Raw genomic sequence first — 20442 nt, forward strand, 5'->3', positions numbered from 1 at the left:
TTGCAAATTTGTGAACTAACAATACATTGAACTTGGTATCTGATAACAAAACAAACAGGCAAAAAAGGTGAACTTTCTGTTTGCCTGCAAGGGAGAGTTCTACTTGTCAGACAGTCACCCCCAAAAATGCCGGAGCAACTCTCATGTAAGCTTTGGGGAGGGCGGCACTCAGAAGACGGCAGACTTTCCGAAACGCGCGTATTTAAGGAAGGGTGGGCTTCCAGGTGTGTTTCTCTGCTCACTACAGTTGACTTGCAGATTTTCAGGAGCCGGGTTGCTGTAGTGAGGCGCTTGCTGATTGGCTGTCACTTAGGGGCTGGGGCTGTCACTGATTGGCTGTCTTTCAGGCCTGCGGTCTGAACACTGATTGGCTGAATTTTAGCAGCTTGGGACTGTCAGTCATTTGTTAATGTTCAGAAGCTTGAGTTTCCTGAGGTGAGGCTGTTGCTGACTGGCTGGCGTTCAGAGGCCATCTGAACTTATCTCTAATAAACCATAGTTTCTTGTTCAAGACTTTGGAATTGGGCTAAAGAACAGTCTTTGCCTTTCCTGTTATGAAAAATTAACTCTTTCACAGTCCCCTTTTTTTCTTCCTTAGCTGAACCCTCAGGAGAGGCTGTAAGGCATTGTCCAGAAGGTTATGGGGATATGTTTATGAACTAATATTCCAACTAAGTGACTCATTGCCAATTACAGTGAGAAAAAATTGCTCCAACTGCTGACTTTTTGTAATGTATTGTAAAAAGCTAAATACAGGATATTTAAGTGTGTCCTAAAATGTCAATACAGGCTACAGGTCATGTGTGGTGTGCACAGAACGTGGGCGGTCCTATTCCCAACGTGTGTCATCACCCACTCTTGTACCTGAAACCTGGTTAGCGTTCACTGAACATTTGTGCATCAGTAAACAAACAACAATACAACTTCTCTATTTATTTTTACCTCATTGGCAACTTTTTAAATATTATCTTTACCTCTTCTTCCAAGCTGTTAATGCAGAATGTTTTCAAGTATTAAAAATAATCACATTTTGAACCAAACTCTGAGTGTGGCTGAGATCTCAGCAAGCTCTGAAATCTCAGCTTCATTCTCTGACTTCTCAGACTCAGTGACTGTTGCTCAGACTTCATTGAGATCTTAACTTTTTCCCCCACTGTCACAGATAAATTTCCCTAGAACCATTCCTTGAAAAATGACACATTCCTTGAAAAATGACAAAATTATTATTAATAATGTTTAGTAATATCCATTTAACAGTGTTTTTTCCAGAGATTATCTCAACTCCTTGTGTAGATACTGTTGCTGCAATTCCAGGCGAAATGAAAAACCATTTTCCAGCAAGGGGATGAGATCATGGAATCTCAAACCTTTATGTCAGGGATAAGATGCCCCCTTTTCACACGTGGTCAGATTCTCAGAAAGGCACACACTGTCCTGGCAGAAGATGGCATGTGATAAGTTCCTCTTCTTTTAGAGAGGTTTCACATTCTTAAAGAGCTCTCAGATACGAAGTAATCAGTCTTATCTTAAATAGCAATGTTGTTTGCTGGGTTGGAACACCATCCAACAGGAGAAATGTTTTCCGTGGGAACCAGACACACAACGCCACCCTTTCTGACTACTCTGGTGCCTCCAGACACCCCTTTCCAAGTTCTCCATCGTAAGCCCTGTCTGGGGGCTTTTCCCATTGCGCTTGAGTGAACCTACTGAAACTCATAAAAAGCGAAAGTGTGCATGATGTTTTTGACAAGCAACAAGATAGCTGACAGCTATGAGAGGATGCTGAGTAACATCACGGTGTGGTGGCTCCCTTTCTGTGCGCAGTCTTTGGAAATATGCTGCGATTCACGGAGTCTGAAATAACAAGTCTGTAAACACTTCTGTAGCTCCTACTAAAACCCTAGACGGCACTCTGAGGAAATCTGGATACAAACCCTTGAAGAGCTAGCAAAGCCCCGCCAGGTTTACGGCCCCAGAACTCCATTTCCCGGAGCCCCTCGCGTCCTTGCTTGGCCTTTATCCACAATGGAAATGACCAGTGTTCTGAGAAAGGGCAGGTAATGCAGGGAGTGGAAACTGTCACTCAGCTAAAAATGCCAGTGTTTCAGTTGAGGGATGGGAGATGGGAGAAGTCTATGGGTTATTTGAAATACCTACCATTTGGTTTGTTTACTCTGAAGGAGAGCTGTGCAGAAGTGCCAGGCTAGGATGACCTGTTGTGCAGCCGACCTCTTGTAAAACTGAATCTCTGTACCCAGTAAACAACTCCCATCCTCCCTCCCCCTAGTCCCTGGAAACCAGCAGTCTGTTCTGCTCTCTGCCCTACGGATTTGACTATTCTAAGGACGTCGTTTAAGTGGAATAGCACAGATGTGTTTTCGGACAAGTGTACTTCACTTACCATAATGTCTTCAAGGGTCACCCATTTTGTAACATAGGTAAGAATTTCTTCCCATTTTAAGGCTGAGTGATAGTTCATTGAAGTATTTATTGTATTTTCTTTATCCACTCATCTCAGTTGACACTTGGGTTGCTTTCACATGTTTTCCATTGTGAATAATGCTGCCATGAACATGAGTTCTATCTCTTCAACCTGCTTTCAATTTTTTAAGGGGCAGTGTGTGACCTAGAGGTAGAGTAGCTGGATCATATGTAACACTATTTAAATTGTTTTTCCCAGGGACCACCATGCTCTTCAATAGTGACTTCACGAGTTTAAATCCCTACCAACATGCACAAGGTTCCACTTTATCCATATCCTTGCCAACACTTCTTGTTTTCTGTTTTTTGATAGCAGCCACCTGGTTCAATTAATTTTTATTAGAAATGTTTCAGGTATGGTTTTTCAGACACTTTAATGTTTTGGCCTTTTTGTAACCTCAGGATTATTTTGGAAAGAGGGACCCCATAGTAACCTTTCTGTATTAGTACAACCAGGTTTTGCCATTCAGGATCCAGCATCTGAGGTTCTAACCGACAGGTATACAAGCTCTCTAAGTCATGTAACTCTGGGTCATATGCACTGTAAATTTTTAAAAAATTCTATAAATACTTGCTGGAACTTACTGGGACTTCAGAAAAATTTTAGATATACTTGTTAATGCAGGCTGGGTCCAAGGTTTCATTTCAACAGTTGCTAATGAAAAGAAGCAGAATATACTCTCCAAAGCATAAGGATTATTTGAGCTGAAGGTAACTGGAAAGGATATAAAAGAGAAGCTCTCAGCCCTAATCTGTTAGATAGACCAAGAATAAGAAAACTGGGTTTTGTTTTACCTTCACTTATTCCCTCTCTGATGTGCTTCCTTTCTTCACATGTCTGAGTTTCTGACCTGTATCACCTTCCTTCTCTCTAAAGAGCTTTTAACATTGCTCCCAAGGCAGGACTACTGCCAACCAATTCTCTTTTTTTTTTTTTTCTTTTTTGCTTGTCTGAGAAAATCTTCTTTCTTCTTCACTTTTGAAGGATAATTTTGCAGGGTTAAGAATTCTAGGTTGCTGAACTTTTTTCTCTCAGCACTTTATTTCACTGCACTCTCTTCTTGCTTGCATGGACTCTGAAAAGTTGGGTGTGATTCTTATCTTTGCTCCTCTGTGGGTAAGGTGTTTTCTTCCTCCGACTTTTTCAGGATGTTTTTCTTCATCTTTGATTATCTGTAATTTGAAAATGATATCCCTAGATGTTTTTTTGTTTTAGCATTTTTCCTGGTTGGTATTCTCTGAGCTTCCTGGATCTGTACTCTGACATCTGACGTGAATTGGAGGAAATTCTGTCACTGTGGTTTCAAACGTTCTTTCCTTTCTTTCTTTCCTTCTTTCTTCCTTCCTTCTCTTCCTTCCTTCCTTCCTTTCTTTTTCCTTTCTTTTCCTTCCTTCCTTCCTCTCTTCCTTCCTTTTTCTTTTTCTTTCTTTCTTTCCTTTCTTTCTTTCTTTCTTTCTTCTCTCTTTCTTTTTCTTTCTTTCTTTCCCTTCCTCCCTTCCTTCCTCCCTCCCTCCCTCCCTTCCTTCCTTCCTTCCTTCCTTCTCCCTCTGGTATTACCATCATGCATCTGCTACACCTTTTCTGTTGTCCTGTAGTTCTTGGACACTCTGTTTTCAGTCTTCTTTGGTTTGCTTGCTTTTCAGTTTTGGCTATTTCTGTTGAGATACCCTCTGGCTCAGAGATGCTTTCCTCAGCCATGTCCAGTCAATATATAATATATATATTTTTAAGTTATAGTCAGTTTACAATGTTGTGTCAGTTTCTGGTGTACAGCATAATGCTTCAGTCATACATGAACACATGTTCATTTTCGTATTCTTTTCACCATAAGTCACTACAAGATATTGAATATAGTTCCCTGTACTGTATACAGTATAAACTTTATCAGATTTTGTGAAAATCCTTTTGTATTTTGAAGTGAAAGACACTCTGCCAGAGTTCAGTAGGTGTTGTGATTCAGTGGGTCTGTAGATGTAACTCTTGGGGCATTTGTGGGAGAGGGCGAGCTGTGAGTCTCTCTACTCTGCCATCTTTGCACCTCCCTCCCCAGTCTGCTCAAACTCATTAAAGACATTCTTCATTTTTGTGTTTTTGATGTCACATTCTTTTCTTAGAATTCCCATCTCACTGCTTATGTTACCCATCTGTTCTTTCTTTTTTAAATAGAAGTCTAGTAAGTTTACAATGTTTTGATTTCTGATGTACAACATAGTGTTTCAATCATGCATATTCATGCATATATTCATTTTCATATTCTTTTTCATTATAGGTTACCGCAAGATATTGAATATAGGTCCCTGTGCTATAGAAGAATCTTGTTATCTCTTTTATATATAGCAGTTAGTATCAGCAAATCTCAAACTCCCAATTTATCCCTTCCCACCACCGCCTTTCCTGCCCTGGTAACCATAAGTTTGTTTTCTGTCTGTGAGTCTGTTTACCCATCTGTTTTGAATGCTGTCTACTTTATCCATCAGAGCTCTTATCATCTGAACCCTTGGTCGGTAATACCGATATCCTTGCCATGTCTTGAGTCTGGTCCTGATGCTTGCAAGTCTCCTCAAATTTTGTTTTTAGCCTTAGTATGTGTTGTAATTCTTTATTTATAGTCAGACATGATGTACTGGGAAAAGGAACTTCTGAAAATATGCCTTTAGCAAAGTGGTGGCAAGTTGTGGGAGGAGGGGAGGCATGCCATAGTACTAGGACTAGGTCTTGATTAGTGAGCCTTTCCCTCTCAACTATGAGTTTCCTACATTCTCCGTAGCTCCACTGCCCCCACCTAGGTGGGACTGGATGGCTAGAGTGGGCTGGAGCTGGGACTTCCCTTCCCTCACGTCTGTCAGGCTCTGGTTGATGAGCTGCTTCTGAGAGCAGACTTGTTAAGAACAGAACTTTCTGACATATTTCAAAATGGTGCCTTTCTCCCTCTCCCTGGGCACAAGAGCACGTTTCTCTGATACTCACTATGAAGAAACCTCACAAAATCATGGGGATCCTTGAGACTGAGTCCCCCTGGAGTTGTCCTCTCTCAGATGCACTCACACTGACCCTCCAGCCGTTCATCACGCTCAGCTTAGGTTTTCCTGCCCCAGCACTGGGTGTCCTAGGACTGGGCTTCCAGAGGACTGGGCTCAGCTGCTTGGTTCCTGTCATTCTCTGAATTCCCCTGGTGCTCACTCTGATCCGGGGGGCTGTACTCTGCCCCATGACTCTAACAAGACTGGTTGATTTTCCAATATTTTCAGATGTTTACTTGCTGTTAGGATGCAGTGGCAATTTCCAGCTTCTTACATGCCAGAAAACAGAAGTCCTTCCGTCTGCTCCTGTTTTGTTCATTTCTAGGGTCTTGACTTACTTCGTAGTAGGAATCTAAAACTTGTATGTCTAAAATTATCTAAAAATAGGCACATTTAGATAGCGTATCTTCTCTCAGCCCCTCAAATCTCTAAATTTTGACTGTCACGAGCTTTGTGAAACAGAAAGCTTTAAATTTAGACATAATTATCTTAGTCAATTTTGGCATTATTTTGTGCACATTGGGATTTTAAAAATGCAGCCAGGCGGTGGCATCTGTGATTGTTTCCTAGTTCTCACTCCAAAGTGATTGATTTCCTGTTCTATAATGCACGTTGACCTGTATAAATGTTGATTTTCTCAAAAGAGCCACCTTGTTTGAGGATACAAGATAAAAAGAGGAGCTCAAACAAGGAATTCTACCAGCAGACTGCCTACGGTGTTGAACTGTAACTCTTCCCTGGGTCTGTAGCCTTCTGGCCTCGTCTGCAGATTTTGGACTTCCCAGGCCATCACAGTCACGTCAGCTAATTCCTTAAAATATCTCCCTGCTCTGTTTCTCTCTCCACACATGCATGTACACTCAAACACAGTGGTGGTTCTGTCTCTCTGGAGATCCTAATATATCACAAAACTGAACAGTTAAAGGTGGTAGATGATAATTTTTATGTTGCGTGTATTTTACCACAAAAAAATGATGAATGCTAAAATGTGCTAACTTTTATGACACAAAGACATAGCTGGAAGACACTACAAGAAAAAAAAAGTCAAATAAGAAAAATCTAGAAAGATGTGTCAGTGGGAGCTTGTGCACGAGGCAGATGGTTCAAAAATTTTTTAGATAATCATTTCCTATGAAACTGAATTTAAATTTACTTAAACTCCACTTTCCCAATTTAAACAACTTTTTCTCAGAGCGACTATCAGAACGTGCAGCTCTAATACATAACAGCCTCGCTTACTCTTATTTGGTGCCATGCTTTTGCACACACAACATGGATTAAACTAAAACTATACATACGCACTTAGTGAAAGCAACCATACAAGAGTAATTGTAGGATTCCATTTATAAAAAGTTCTAGAAACTACAAACTACAATTTCTACCTAGAGAAGGCAGATTGGCTAGGGAGGGAGACAGTATACAAAGGGGCCAGTGGAGACTCTAAGGGACATGTTCATTGTCATGACTTTGCCGGTGGTCCCATTATGCAGACATATGTGAAAATACATTTTACCCTTTTCATAAATGCAGCTTAATGTTCATTATTACCTCAATAAAGCTGCTAATAAAGATTCCATAAAATCTAGATCTCCTGTATAAATATCGTTAACATCTAGCAGAATAGCACTGACCCCACCAGCAGCCCTCCCTGTGTCTCGGGTGGGTGAGCCCTGACTCCTGCTAGAACAGAAGGAAATACCGACAGATGCTTCTCTTCCCACAGGCTAGTGGAAAAGAGATGGAAAATGTATGAATGCAACTTCGCCAAGTGTCCAGAGCAATCAAATTCAGAGACAGGTCTGGTAGGGAGGGAGCAGGAAGAGTTGTTGTTTAGTGGCTTTAGTTTCATTTCTGCAAGATGAGAACTCTGGAGGTGAGCTGCACAAATATATGAATTTTTAAACACACTAACTGTAAAATTAAAAAGATAGAGGGTAAACTTTCTTATATGTATTTTACCACCATCAAAAATGTAAAAACAAACAAACAAAATGACACTATATTAGAGTTCTTCCTAGGGATAGCTGAGAGCATCCATTTTGCTGAAGTCTTCCCCCATTTGCAGCACTCCCACTGGTGTGAACTTTTTGGTGCTGAATGTGGTGGAAGTGGTGATTGGACATGTGCCCATTTTTGCTGCACTTGTAAGGCCTTTCCCTACTGTGAAATCCCTCATGTGTAATGGGCCTGAGGTTCCACCCAAAGACTTATATCCACTGCACTCAGAAGGCCTTCCTCCAGTGCAAACTCCTGATGTCTAATGAGTGGGAAGCTGTACCAAACAATTTCCCATACTTTCTGTCCTCATATGGTCATAAGGCTGATTCTGAGATCAACTCATAAGGTGCTTCTCCAGCGTCAGGAGCTTGTAGTAGTACCCAAAGAATTTACCATATTCCCTGAACTCGTAAGGTCTTTACCGCCGTGAATTCTCTGCTCAGAGGTTGGAGTTGTATCTAAAGAATTCCCCACATTAAGGGCACTCACACTGGCTTCAGTGTGGACTTTCTGGTGATGAACGAGGTGGGACTTCCTAATGAAGGCCTTCTGACATTTGCTGCACTCATACGGTCTTTCTCCAGTATGGACTTTCTGATGCTCCACAAGAATATGCTTGTGGCTAAAGGCTTTCCCACACTCGCTGCAGTTGTAAGGCCTCTCTCCAGTGTGATTCCTCCAGTGTTTCATGAGGTTGGAGTTGTACCTGAAGAATTCCCCACACAAGCTGCACTCATAAGGCCTTTCTCCAGTGTGAACTCTCTGGTGCTTAGTGAGTGTGGAGTTATACCTAAAGAATTTCCCACATTCATTGCACTTATAAGGCCTTCCCACAGTGTGAGCTCTCCAGTGTCTAAGGAGTGTGGAGACGTACCTGAACGCTTTCCCACATTCACTGCACTCATAAGGCCTTTCTCCATTGTGAAGTCTCTGATGTTTTATGAAGCTGGCATTGTACTTGAAGAATTCCTCGCATTTGCTGCACTCATAAGTCCTTACACCCGTGTGGATTTTCTGGTGCACAAGTGTCTGTTTTTGCCTGAAGGCCTTCCCACATTGAGCGCACTTGTAATTGCTTTGCCCACTGTCAGTGGCCTCCCTGCCCTCAGTGTTGCTCCGTGGCTTCCCCACACTGTGCGGGGCAAGCTGCCAGATGGGCCCTGTGCTGCCGTGGAACTCCTTCCGGCCTCCGCTGCACGTCCACGTCCTCTCTGCCGTGGGCTCGCTGCTGTTGCTCAGGAGTGAAGCCCTCCCCTCATCTCTTCTGGAAAGGTTGTCTCTCATCTGCCCCTTTTGGTGCTGGGAAAGGTTCACTCCACAAACATACAGCCCTTGATCAGTGTTGTACTCAGGCAAAAGGTCTTTGGAGACTGGGTCACACATCTCACACGGCAGGGCCTTGCTGGTGGACGGACCCAGCTTTGGTGTCCTGACCTCTGACACTCCAACAGAAACACCTTGCTCAGAAGGTACCTCCTCACCCTGGGCTCCAAGCCAACAACCTGTAAGCAGAGAAGTTCTGGTGAAGGATGTGACAATCGTGGTGGAAGGGTGGCCCCATCAGAAGGACACACCCAGGACCAGAGCCAGTGAGGGAGGCCTGCTGTGCAGAGATGGCTGGGGTAGCTCCCATGATGAGAGTCCTGATGGACAGGTCAGGACAGCAGGGAGAGGCACTGCCTTAGTCCATTCAGGGTGCAGTAACAAAACACCACAAGTGGCTTATAAACAGCACGAACGTACTTCTCACAGTCCTGGAGGATGGCACCCAGACATCAGTCCACACTCTTCTGGGTCACAGACTTCTCACTGGGCCCTGACACAGTGGAAGGAGCTAGAAAGCTCTGTGGGGTCCCTTTTATAAGGGCATTAACCACATTCATGACAGTTCTGCCCCCATGACCTGAACACCCTCAAAGGCCCCATCTCCTGATACCTTGGGCATGAGGTTTTCAACATACGAATTTCAGCGGTATGCAAACATTCACACAATAACGGGGCCAGGGCTGCTTGAAGAGAGCAATGACTTGTACACACAGCCCGGCCCTGGCCCTGGCCCTGGCCCCGGCCCCGGCCCTGGCCCCGGCCCCAACAACACACGTGCCAGGAAACCAGGACAGGAAGCAGGACCCGTGGTCTCAGCAAACATGGTCAGGAGTGCCCCCAGGAAAAGGGGAAGAACAGAGCCAGCCCAGGACGCGGGGTGAGTGTGGGGACCTTACCCAGGGAGGACAGAAGCGCCAAGTTCTCCGTCATCACAGCATGGTACAGGTGTCTCTGAGCTTCATCAAGGAGGCCCCACTCCTCCTGGGAGAAAAATATGGCCACGTCCTCAAAGACCACACGGCCCTGCCAAAATTGCAAGAGTTTGGCTCGTGAGCAGCTTCTTGCTTTAACTCTGTTTTTGTGGATTCTGTGTTTATCTGTTTGCCATCCGTTAATTACAGGGCTTTAGTACGGGCCACAATTTGTTTATATCTCCCTTGTAACCCAGAGCCCATACCCTGAACCAGTTCCTTAAGGAACTCTCACACAGCACGTCAGTATTTCCCGGCCCTAAATCAGCCAGGCCAGGTACCAGACAGCGAGGGACGGCCCCACACCCCAGGACAGGACAACTGTGCAAACGAGCCATCCCTAAACTTTTCGTCCAACCCTCCCTGCTTCTCCCTGGAAAGCCCAGTAAAGGCTCTGACCACTGGTTTCCCTTTGCTCGTGTTTATGCTCCCAATGAATCGAGTGCTTCCCCACGTGGCCCTGTGCCTCTCCTCTCAGGAAACCCAAGTAATAAAACTGCCCTTCAATGGCACGGGCCTCTCCGTGTCTCCACTCACTCACCTCCACAAGTTACAATCCTCTGGTACAATCACTCATGCACCTCCGTTTCTGGGACCTTCTATCCTCGCCCTACACACCTACCCGGCTCCTGCTCCGCCCAGACGTCCCACCGTCAGCTACACCAGGTCCCGGGCACCAGTGCCAGCTCTCCTCATCACCACTGGTCACCGTGTCCAGCATGTGGAATAGAACACGTGGGGGAGGGAGCGGAAAACCACTGTCCAGGCTGTGGACCTGCCTGCAGTGCCCGGCTCCTCTCTTAGCCGTTTCCCCGGGGTCCCCCATATGTGGACCCTCAGACAACCAAACTCAGACTTGTCCTGGTCCTTAGGTGCCCAGTGCCCAGGCCCAGGACAACCATTCACACTCCTCCTCACCCACATGTCACTTCTAGGCCTGCACCCTCCTCACGACTCTGACCCCTCCACAGTGACAACTCCGCAGACACCCCAGCCCACACCACAGGTACTTCCTTCACTCCTCACAGGGCCCTGTGCACAGGGAACCCAGGCAGGGAATGGCAAAGGCACCCAGCCCAGTCCTGCCCTGAACCCCCAAGTCCCTGAGACCAGGGTGGGCTCCAGGCCCTGCTTTGAGGGTCTCCCCACCTGGCCCTGCTTCTCCTTCATCCTCAGTCACCCTTCCTGTGTGAGACCTCATGTCCCCTCTGCCCTCCCCCTGGTCTGCATCACACCGGCTGTCCCATGAGCTGCCAGCACCTTCCTCTGTCCTCACCTGAAGCTGAGGTACACTGTCCTCCCCACCCGGCATCTCTCCTTGGGAGCCTCTGGAACCTTTGTGACATGGACAGAAACGGACTCTTCCTCTTCCATTGAAAACCCCTCCAACAGCGGACTTCCTCCATTTTAAGTGATGAAGAATCTGTCCTTCCTAGCAAGGCCGATGACCTGGGTCATCTCTGATTCTTCCCGCTGGCCCACCTCCTTCAGTCCCTCACTCCATTACATAAAACAGGGGCAGCTCCAGTTAAGAACACAATCAGAAACCAGCCACTCCATCGCACCAGCTACCCTGCTGGTGTAGCCACCCCAACACTCACCTGGATCGTGGCAGGAAATCTCCCCCCGATATCCCTGCCTTCAGTCACCCCCACTCCTGGCCGGGGCTTTCTCCCACTTGGCAGTCAGAGGGAGCCTTTTAAAATCTGATCACAGCACCTTCTGCCTCTGCTTCAGACTTTCCCTTCCACACACCCACCTCATTAGAGGCTCAGGACCTCAGGAAATCATTCAGGCCTGATGCCTGTGAACACCTATCCCAGCTCCCCATTCCCACCACATATAACAGAGGCCTGCAGTTCCCTGAATGTCCTGGCTCAGTCTCACCCGTCCCTGTCTGAACACTCTGCATCCTGTAGTCCAGACTCCTGTCACACCCTATCCCACCAGTTGTCAGAAATGGAACTGCTCCGTCACCTGAGATTAAATACAGGATCCTGGGCCTGATGAAGGTACATGGTCTTTGGATGGAGGACAGGAAGAAGGGATAGATGTCCTGGGACACTACCTGGTGGCACATATGTCAGGATGACAAAACCATCAGGGTGACAGCTGGGATGGGTGGGACCCCTCCACTCACCTGCACAGGGTCCATAAGCATTTCTGCAACTGCTGTGGGTCCCTGGGGAAGAAGGAAGCCATGAGAAATGGGGAACATGGTAGGATCCCTCCCCTGAGCTGGACCACAACCCCTGCCATGCTTGGTTCTCAGCCCGACAGTCTAAGCGCAGTTCCTCAGAAATGCATACTGCCTCTTACCAGCTGGGTGACCCTGGAGAAGGACTGAGCCTCCCTGAGCCTCAGGGAAAGAAAATGCTTATGGGGATGAGAATGCTTCCACCCTCACAGGGCTTGTACTGGTACCTGATGTAAAGGGTCCACACCATGTATCCACTAGGACCGTCCACAGGATCAACAGTTCTGTACGTCTTTTCAGTGCAAATGAAGTGGTAGTTTTGAAATCTGGGGTCTTCATCTTTACTACTTTTTAAGATTTCAGAGGATGTCATAGAAGAAATTTGGCACTGTAAGCAAATACCTAGAGGCTGATCAATGCCAAGCCAATTATGAAGTGTTTGCAGAAATTTAACTGAGTGAATAGGCTAATTTCTAATTGCCTACCTGCGTGTACAAGTTTAGAGGAATATTGGTTAATTCGTGTTTAAGTTAATGAAACTTTTATACATTCTTAAGTTAACGAGTCAGAGAGAGAGGGGCCATGCAGGCAGGTCAGCTGTTAGTCCACTCAGCAACCAGGCCCACCCACTAAACAGTCCTCAGAAGGGAGCTTGCTGGGAGCCCTTGACTGAGGGTGGATCATCCCTCTCACCCTGAGGGGTGGAGGGGAGGCGGCAGTGTCCTGGTCTAGGACGCAGTGGCTGCACCAGCCTGGCTGCCCTTTCCCTGGTTCCCTCAGGAGTGGCCCTGACCGTGGACCCCACAGCAGCACACGCTGCAGGCCCCACTGAAGGGAAGCTCCTTAGCCCACCCGGGCCTCCCTTTCTACAGACAGGCCAGAATCCCTCCTAGGTCAGCCCTGCTCTCTGCTGGAGGGAGCATCAGGGATGCCAACACCCGCCCCTCAGGTCCTGCCCTCCTACCCTCAGCCCTCCCCTCCCTCACCACAGGGCCATCTCTGGGAACAATCTAAAGGCTCCCTCCCCAATCTGCTCCCCACAGGCTCCCTGGTGGAGTCCACACCCTCCACTCCTTTGATATCTCCAACCTTGCCCCCTTCCTCTCCCTCCAGACTTGATGTTCACCTACACACATGCCATCTCCATTTGGTGACACGTCCATCTGCATCCATCTCAAGAACGTCACGTCCAAATACACTCATGATCTTCCCCTGGGAACCTGCTCTTTGCATTGACTTTCCCATCTACGTACTTTTTCAGATGTTCAGGCAAAAAAGGTTTGGACGGTGGTTAACGACCTACTTTCGCTTACAACCATATTTTATGCAGCAGAAAATCCCGTTTGCTCCACCTTGATGTTTTTCCAGAATCTCTTCACACTTCCCGCGTCCCGCCGCCTCCCACACTCTCCTGGGGTCCTTGGCGGGGGTCTGCTCACCACGCTCCCTGCCTCCATTCGCATCCTGGGTTTCCCACGTTTAAACTGCTAACTCCGCACACGGTTCTCCCGTCCCCACGCCCTTCACAGCCTCCCACGGATTCCCGCTGCTGGAGCGGCCGTTTCAGGGGACACACCTCCTCCCATCCCCGGGTCCCCGGCGCTGCCCACCGCGTTGCACCCGCGAGCCTCGCACAGGCGGCCCCGGGGGAGCTCCCTCCCGCACCCCTTCCCACCCGCTGGAAGGGCGACCCCTCCAGGGCCGCCCTCTGCTCTGGACACGGGGGTGACCGGCAGGAACTGAGCGGGCGCCCCTCCGTCAGCACCTGGACTCGGGTGGGACTTGGCCGGGTGGGGCCCGAGGACGCAGCACCCCCCCCCCCGAGCCGGGTTCACCCTGGAGCCCCTCTTGCCGCTATTTCACTCCCTCAGCTCGTCGCCCGCCAAGCGACACTGAAGTACTGAACTCGCGAACACCCAAAGAGCCACCAAAAGACCGGAAAGGGCAGCGGAAGTCCCGCCCGCCGACGATGTGCGGTGTGCGTCCCGCTTCTACGCTTTCATTGGCTCGGTCATCGCCGCCGTCACCGCGCGGCCAATGAAGGCTCAACTCTGGGACGTTTTCCCGCGCCCGCGCCGTGTAGGGCGGGACTTCCGGCAGCTATTTGTGGATGCGGCGTTTGCGTTGTTTTTGGGTTCTTTCCGCGGTTTTCAGGGTGTTGAGTCCTGAGTGGGGACCGAAGTGAATGGAGCCGGCGAGGGCGGGCGTTGTCGCCCCTGCCCAGAGGCGGCCTTGAGGCTCCCTGAGCCTGGAGTGACGGCGGTGCCCTCTTTCCTGCCCCGCTCGCCGCCTCTCCCCGCGCTTCCCACCAGCTGGATGAGCCCCGCTCAGGTGGGTGCTGCGTCCCCGGGCCCCCACCCCCGAGTCCAGGTGCTGACGGAGGGGCGACCGCTCAATTCCTGCCGGTCACCCCCGTGTCCAGAGCGGAGGGCGGCCTTGGAGGGGTCGTCCTTCCATCAGGTGGGAAGGAGTGTGGGAGGGAGTTCCCCCGGGGCCGCCTGTGGGAGGCTCGCGGGTGCTACGCGGTGGGCAGCCTCATGGAAACCTGGGATGTCTTGTATCGGGGACCGGGGGAAGGGAGGAGGTGCCTCCCCTGAAACGGCCGCCCCAGCAGCGGGAATCCGTGGGAGGCTGTGAAGGGCGTGGGGACGGGAGAACCGTGTGCGGAGTTAGCAGTTTAAACGTGGGAAACCCAGGATGCGAATGGAGGCACGGAGCCTGCTGAGGAGACCCCCGCCACAGACCCCAGGAGACTGTGGTAGGGGCCGGCCGGGGTGGTGGCGGCACAGGGGAAGGGTGAAGAGATTCTGCACAGATCTCCTCGATAGAGCCTACTGGACTTTCTGATGCATCTTGTATAGCTGTGAGCAGAAGGAGCGCTTGAGGGACCATCTCACGGTTTTGTTTTGTTTTTCCCCTGAATATCTGAAAGAGTGGAGACGGGGAAGCAAGCACAGAGGTCAGGTTTCAGAGAGAAGATAATGAGTTGGATTTTGGATGTGTGATTTCAAGGTATCTCAAGATGGAGACGCCGCATGAGTATGTGTACATAAAGGTGTGCATGCTCGGGAAGGGGCTGGGTTGAAGCTGTTAAAGGAGTATATAGTTCAGAGTGGACCAGGGCATGACCTGAGGATCAGATTGAGGAGGGCGAGTCTTAAGGTTGTTACTTCTGATGGGCCCTGTAGTGAGTCCCAGGAGGGCGGAGACTTCGAGTTTGGGCCTGGGGGTTTCATCATCCCTCATGTTCCCCCCATAAAGTAACATACCCGGCAGAGGCAGCATTCTGGCTTGTGTCTGTAGGAAAAGATGCCTGGATGTGGTGAGTGCCTGGCCTGGATGAAGAAGGGATGAGACAGTGTAGACTCTCAGCCCTGCAGGTCATCTCTGCTCCTGGAGGACAGTCCCTGTGGGACAGATAAGTAGCCAGGTCTGTGGATCAGACTGGTTCCAGACAAGAACACTGCTGACTCACCTCCACACCTCAGGACAAGAGGAACAAATGCACTCCAGTCACGGGGCTCCTGCAGGCACACTTACAGGGATCGGCTGTGAACAGAAAACAGGCTTGTTTGCGAAAAGGAAAGGTAGCTGACCTGCCTGCTCAACTCTCCCTAAAACTCATTAAATTCAGAAGGTGTGAAAAACCGATTAAAACATCAGTTAACCAATATTTTTCTAAGTATATTCATATAGAGGGACAATTAGAAATGAAGATGTTCTATGAATTAAACATGGGAACACTATAAAAATTGAAATGTCAGTTTACCTATATTATTTTTTAATAGTCTAGGTATTAGCAAATTAAGTAGAGTGTTATATATCACATTCTCTGAAAACCTTAAAAAGCTGAAATAATGCAAACCCACATTTTCAAAACCCAACCCCTTCATATGCACTGAAAACAAAAAATTGTGAATCCTGTGGATCATTACAGCTGACACGTGGCTCTGAAGTTTAACACTTTCATCAGCCCTATCAGATCAAAACCATTGCCCCCATTTTACGCTGAAGGAGTTGAGGCTCAGGGAATTTCAGTCTTTAAGCAGACTCACACAGCTGATAACAGTGACACTGAGACCACAGAAACTGAGTATCAACCATCAGGCTGTGACCATTTTGCTCCAGGGCAGGGTAGGGGTGGTGGTCCAGCTCAGACCTATTAGAATCCTCCCGTGGGTGCCCATTTCTCATGACCCCCTCTTCCCACAGGCTCCCCTGTAGTTTTCAGAGGTGCTTATGGACACTTACAGGTGGATCAGGGATGTGCCAGACCTTCCTCCAACCCAGTTATCACTCTGAAGGTTTTGCCGCTCCCCCATAAAGAATTTGGTGTCCTGAGATTGTTCACCTGTACTCACTTCCTTGGGTCTGAAGTCCCTGTGGTTTCACCAAGGCCTAGGGTCTGAAACTCACCTCAGGTTTTATGGAGCCATTCCTGTGACTGACAGCCGTTGGAGTAAGATGTGGAAGGGTGTTCTGGGCACAGGATCCAGAATGTTCAGACAACTGGAGGTGAGACTGAGCTCGAAAATTGAGGGAACTGCAAGTCTGTTATATGTGGTAGGAACATGGGGTGGGTGGGAGAGTGACTGGTGGGTAGGGGCACATTGTTACAGGTCTAAAGTGACAGCCTGAGAATCTGAGTGAATTAGGAGCTAGGGAAGGTTTGGAGCGAGCAGCTGGGTATTTGACCCAGATTGTAACAGGCTGTGTCTAGCTGCGGGAGATACTGTGGAAGAGAAGGCGGAGGCCAGACAACGTGGGAGGAAGTGACCATGGCCGTGCAGGTGAGAGTTGGCAGTAGCTGGACAAGTGTCATGGCTGTGGAGGGAGAGGCAAGGTGGCCTTCCATTTGTGTTCTGAACAGACCTGCCCACGCTCAGTGATGTGGAGAGTGTGGGAGCTGGGAGCTGGGATGGAAGGGGGGTCAGAGGTGGCCCCAGGTTTCTGGCTTCTGTTGGAAGGATAGACGTTATGTCAGGTGAGACTGGGACGGCAGCAGTGGGAGGGATTTTCAGAGGGAGTGGGAAGAGTCAGGTCTCATCACATGTGATCCAGAGACTCCGGGCAGAAGTGCCCTGGCGGCAGCAGAAGTATAGCTGTGGAACTGGGAGATACGTTCAGGTTGCAGACAGCTGTGCATCAGGTGGCTTCGTTAGGTTCTGGTGGCAGGAGTGGGGAGGAGGATGCCGAGGTGTGTGTCTCTGCTGGCAGATGATGGGGGGGTTGTCATGGAGACAGATGAGGAAACAGAATGTCTGAGGGGATAAGGGTAAAGGAGCCTGAAAGGCGTCCAAGGGGGCTGCGGACCTGAGATAGACATCGAAGCATCTCCATGAGGAGGTCACATGGTAGACTCACTACACGTGTCAGCAGGGCACACCACCCCACTTTGGACTCACCTGTGTCTGGTGGTGATTCTTGGTCTGGTCTGTACTGTTTAATTCAGGCTAGTAGGTTAATTTAGGTGAAAAAGGATCAGTTGGGAGTATTGCTAGTTCTCGGGTAGGGTGGGGAGTTCCGGGTCACTGGGCTTTGAATGAGGGTCAGGTGGAGAGAGGCTGTCTAGACTGCTTATGGGCAGCATGAGAAGACGTGGTGGAGGGCTACTAGTCATGAGGTCCTAGTGTCAGCTTTGGAGGGTGAGTGTGACATGGGGGACAGGGCCACATGGGGAGAATCACAAAAAGACCTTGGTGCTCTCTGGTGCTGGGGAACTTGGACGTTCTGGGTCAAAAGAGGATTCTGTTTCCATTTGCAAAGCCCCACCTGGATTCCACGTGCACAGTGGCATGTTGGGCTGGTGGCTCTCAGTACCTGGGTTGCAAAAGAAGAAGGACCAGAGCTGCAGAGAGATTCAGTCCAAGACTGCTGTGCAGGTGAGGAGGGGGACTGTGCCGCCCCAGGCCCTGACACCGGGTGCCTCAGGGAGGAAGTGAGTTCAGGTTCCGTTATCTGAGAGGCAGATCTGGGGACCTTAGGACACTGATGAAGTCGGAGTAGAGCCTGCGTCCTATCGGGGAGCGTCCAAACCCAGAGATTAGATGGTGCTTTTCTTCGCCCTCCCCCAACTCATTTTTATTGTGTTCTGGACACAGTGGTGAGTGGAAATAAGGAAAGAGAGGTGCTGGTTCCTCTGGACCTTGTGTCTCTTCCGCATTTGGGAAGTGGGGGTGGAGGGTGGGGAGGGAAGGGAAGTGTGGGGGAAAGACTGATGGTCCCAGAGAGAGGAGCTGCATGTTGATTGAAACGTCCCCATTTTGGCAGGGACTTGTGGTTTTTACAGATGTGGCTATACTTTCCTCCCAGGAGGAGTGGGGGCTCCTGGATGAGGCTCAGAGAAGCCGGTACTACCAAGTGGAGATGCTGGAGAGCTTTGCACTTACAGCCTCACTGGAGAAGGCCCTCACACCAGCCCCAGTGTCCTGGGCTTTGCTCTGTTCTTTCCCTCTATCTTTCCCACATCCAGGCTGTGGGTAAGACTCCCTTCCTTGGTTTCCTAGCATGTGTGTGGGAGCCATTCCCAGGCTGCATGCACTGTGCTGCCTCCCCCCAGGCAGCCCCATCCCTTGCCTGTCTCTGGTTGAGTTACTCTGTTCAGTGCATGGAGGCCTTCACCCTTCTTGTTGACTGTTTTCGGGGCCTGCCTGTGCCAGAGATACATGGTTCCTACTTGGAGAGACCATTGATTCTACCGGACCCTCCTGTGGAGTTCTTGGATTATAGAATGTGAGTGGTCACATGTCGGCTCACTTGCGGGGGCATGCCGCCCACCCCTTTTCCCTGGGTTTCATCTTGCTTGGTCTGTGCCAGGTCCCTCTAGGTGCTCCCTGAGAGGAAGAGGGAGGGGCCTGGGGGCATAGGATGGGCATTACTCCCTGAGCGCCCACAGAAAGTGGCTCTGGAGCTTGAGAGCTGGGAGAGGGTGTGTTGCAAAGATGGCTTCAAGTCGCACTGGAAACCAGGCCAGTGTCCACCATTGGGTGATGCTAGAGACAGTGGTCACACTTCATTTCTACCTTTTCTTTCCCCCTGTCATTTCTAATCTTGCAGTCCCCGGCTCCCCTGACATTTGCAGCCTCCACCTCTTCTCTGTTCCCTTTTACTGCACCCTGTGCTGTGCTCTCAACATTTGACCCACACTTAAGATACTGGGACATTTGGGGGAGGGTAGAGCTCAGTGGTAGAGTGTGTGCTTAGCATGCACAAGGTCCTGGGTTCAATCAATCAATCAGTCAATCAAACTAATTACCTTCCCACCCAAAACAAAACACAAAGCTTTAAAAAAAATAGTATGTTAAAAAAAAAGTATTGTGACATTTGCACGTATCTTTTTTTGGGGGGGTAATTAGGTTTCTTTATGTATTTTCTAATTAATTTTTTATCTTATTTTACTTTTTAGTGGCGGTACTGGGGATTGAACCCAGGACCTTATGCATGCTAAGCATATGCTCTACCACTGAGCTAGACCCTCCTTTGCACATATCTTTAAACAGTCCTTGGACACTGGCTCCTATGTCACAATCAGACATTTCTGGGTCCAGACACAACCTTCATCACAGTGCTCCTTTCTTACCAGCAGCCACAGCCTTGTGGAAAGCCATTTGCAGAGGAGTGAGTTGGGGACCCTTCTCATCCTCCCTACACTGCACCCCCTCCTTGTGTCCTTACTTGTTGTCAGGGCTCTCCTATCACATGAGCTTCCCAGGCCGAGCCCCGCGCAGCAGGCCTCCTTGCTGGCTGTGGGCCCTAGTGCCATCAGCAGTCTCATGGACTTACTCGTGAGTGTGTCTGACACACGTTTGTGATGGGGCCACTCGTCCCTCCCAGTGTCCTCCTCACCCTGGGCTCCACAGGACCCAGCTTTGGGGTCCTGGCCAGTGATGCTCCAACAGAAACACCTTGCTCTGAAGGTGGCTCCTCACCCTGGGCTCCACAGCAATAATCTATAAGCAGAGAAATGCTGGGAGGGTGAGAAGGGCTCCCACCCTCTCCTGCAGCAGAGGCCACACAGCATGGAAAAGCAACACAGGGACACCACAGGCGGAGAGGCCTTTCCAGATGGACAAGGTGATTACAGGTGCGCTCAGTGTGGGAAGGCCTTCGGCCATGAACGCGTGGTTGTTGACCATGAGGAGATCCACCCTGGAGAAGAGCTTTATGAGAGTGAGCAGTGTGGGAAGGCCTTCCTTAGAAAGTCACATGTTGATCGGCACCAGAAAGTCTGCACTGAAGCTGGGCTTTATGAGCACTTGGAATGTGGAATTTTCTTTCAGAAATACCTGGCGTCAGTGAGCACCAGAGAATTCACACCAGGCCAAGACCTTTTGAGTGTGGGAGGGCCTTCCTTAGACTGTCCCAACTTGTTGGTCCCCAGAAAGTCCACACTGGAGAAAGACCTTGCGGTTGCAGTGAATGTGGGAAATTCTTTAGGAACCACTCCAT

General features: G+C 49.2%; 1 protein-coding gene and 1 long non-coding RNA gene across 7 annotated transcripts in view; one reads left to right on the plus strand and one right to left on the minus strand.

Moving 5' to 3' along the window:
• Window positions 1–6828: 6828 nt before the first annotated feature.
• On the minus strand, window positions 6829–13663 carry LOC116152185 (zinc finger protein 547-like). Of its 6 annotated transcripts, XM_064489917.1 has the most exons (5): window positions 13125–13663; window positions 11938–11979; window positions 9723–9849; window positions 8375–9002; window positions 6829–7380 (listed from the first exon to the last, which is right to left on the minus strand). In XM_064489917.1, the coding sequence occupies exons 1-5, from the start codon at window positions 13161–13163 to the stop codon at window positions 7290–7292; spliced, it is 927 nt and encodes a 308-aa protein (XP_064345987.1). In that variant the 5' UTR covers window positions 13164–13663; the 3' UTR covers window positions 6829–7289. The 6 variants fall into 6 exon arrangements, with proteins under 6 accessions (XP_064345987.1, XP_064345982.1, XP_064345984.1 ...); XM_064489912.1 differs by having other exon boundaries at window positions 6829–9002; XM_064489914.1 differs by having other exon boundaries at window positions 6829–9002; window positions 11938–12338.
• A 136-nt stretch (window positions 13664–13799) lies between these two features.
• Window positions 13800–20442, plus strand: part of LOC135322140 (uncharacterized) — a 31022-nt gene continuing 24379 nt past the window's right edge. Inside the window, exon 1 of the long non-coding RNA XR_010382498.1 lies at window positions 13800–14325. This is a non-coding gene — a long non-coding RNA (uncharacterized LOC135322140). The remainder of the gene's footprint in view (window positions 14326–20442) is intronic.

Source organism: Camelus dromedarius, chromosome 9, assembly GCF_036321535.1.
Source record: "Camelus dromedarius isolate mCamDro1 chromosome 9, mCamDro1.pat, whole genome shotgun sequence".
NCBI classification, from domain to species: Eukaryota; Metazoa; Chordata; class Mammalia; order Artiodactyla; family Camelidae; genus Camelus; species Camelus dromedarius.

Bases quoted from the DNA above. Each gene is read 5' to 3' on its own strand.
- LOC116152185 (XM_064489912.1), bottom strand. From the start codon at position 13,163: ATGCAGATGGACGTGTCACCAAATGGAGATGGCATGTGT. The intron at 9,850-11,937 runs GTGAGTGGAGGG...CAATTTTGGCAG, and splicing joins TGCTTATGGACCCTGTGCAG to GGCCGTGTGGTCTTTGAGGA. The intron at 9,003-9,722 runs GTAAGGTCCCCA...CTCTGCTTACAG, and splicing joins GGCGCTTCTGTCCTCCCTGG to GTTGTTGGCTTGGAGCCCAG.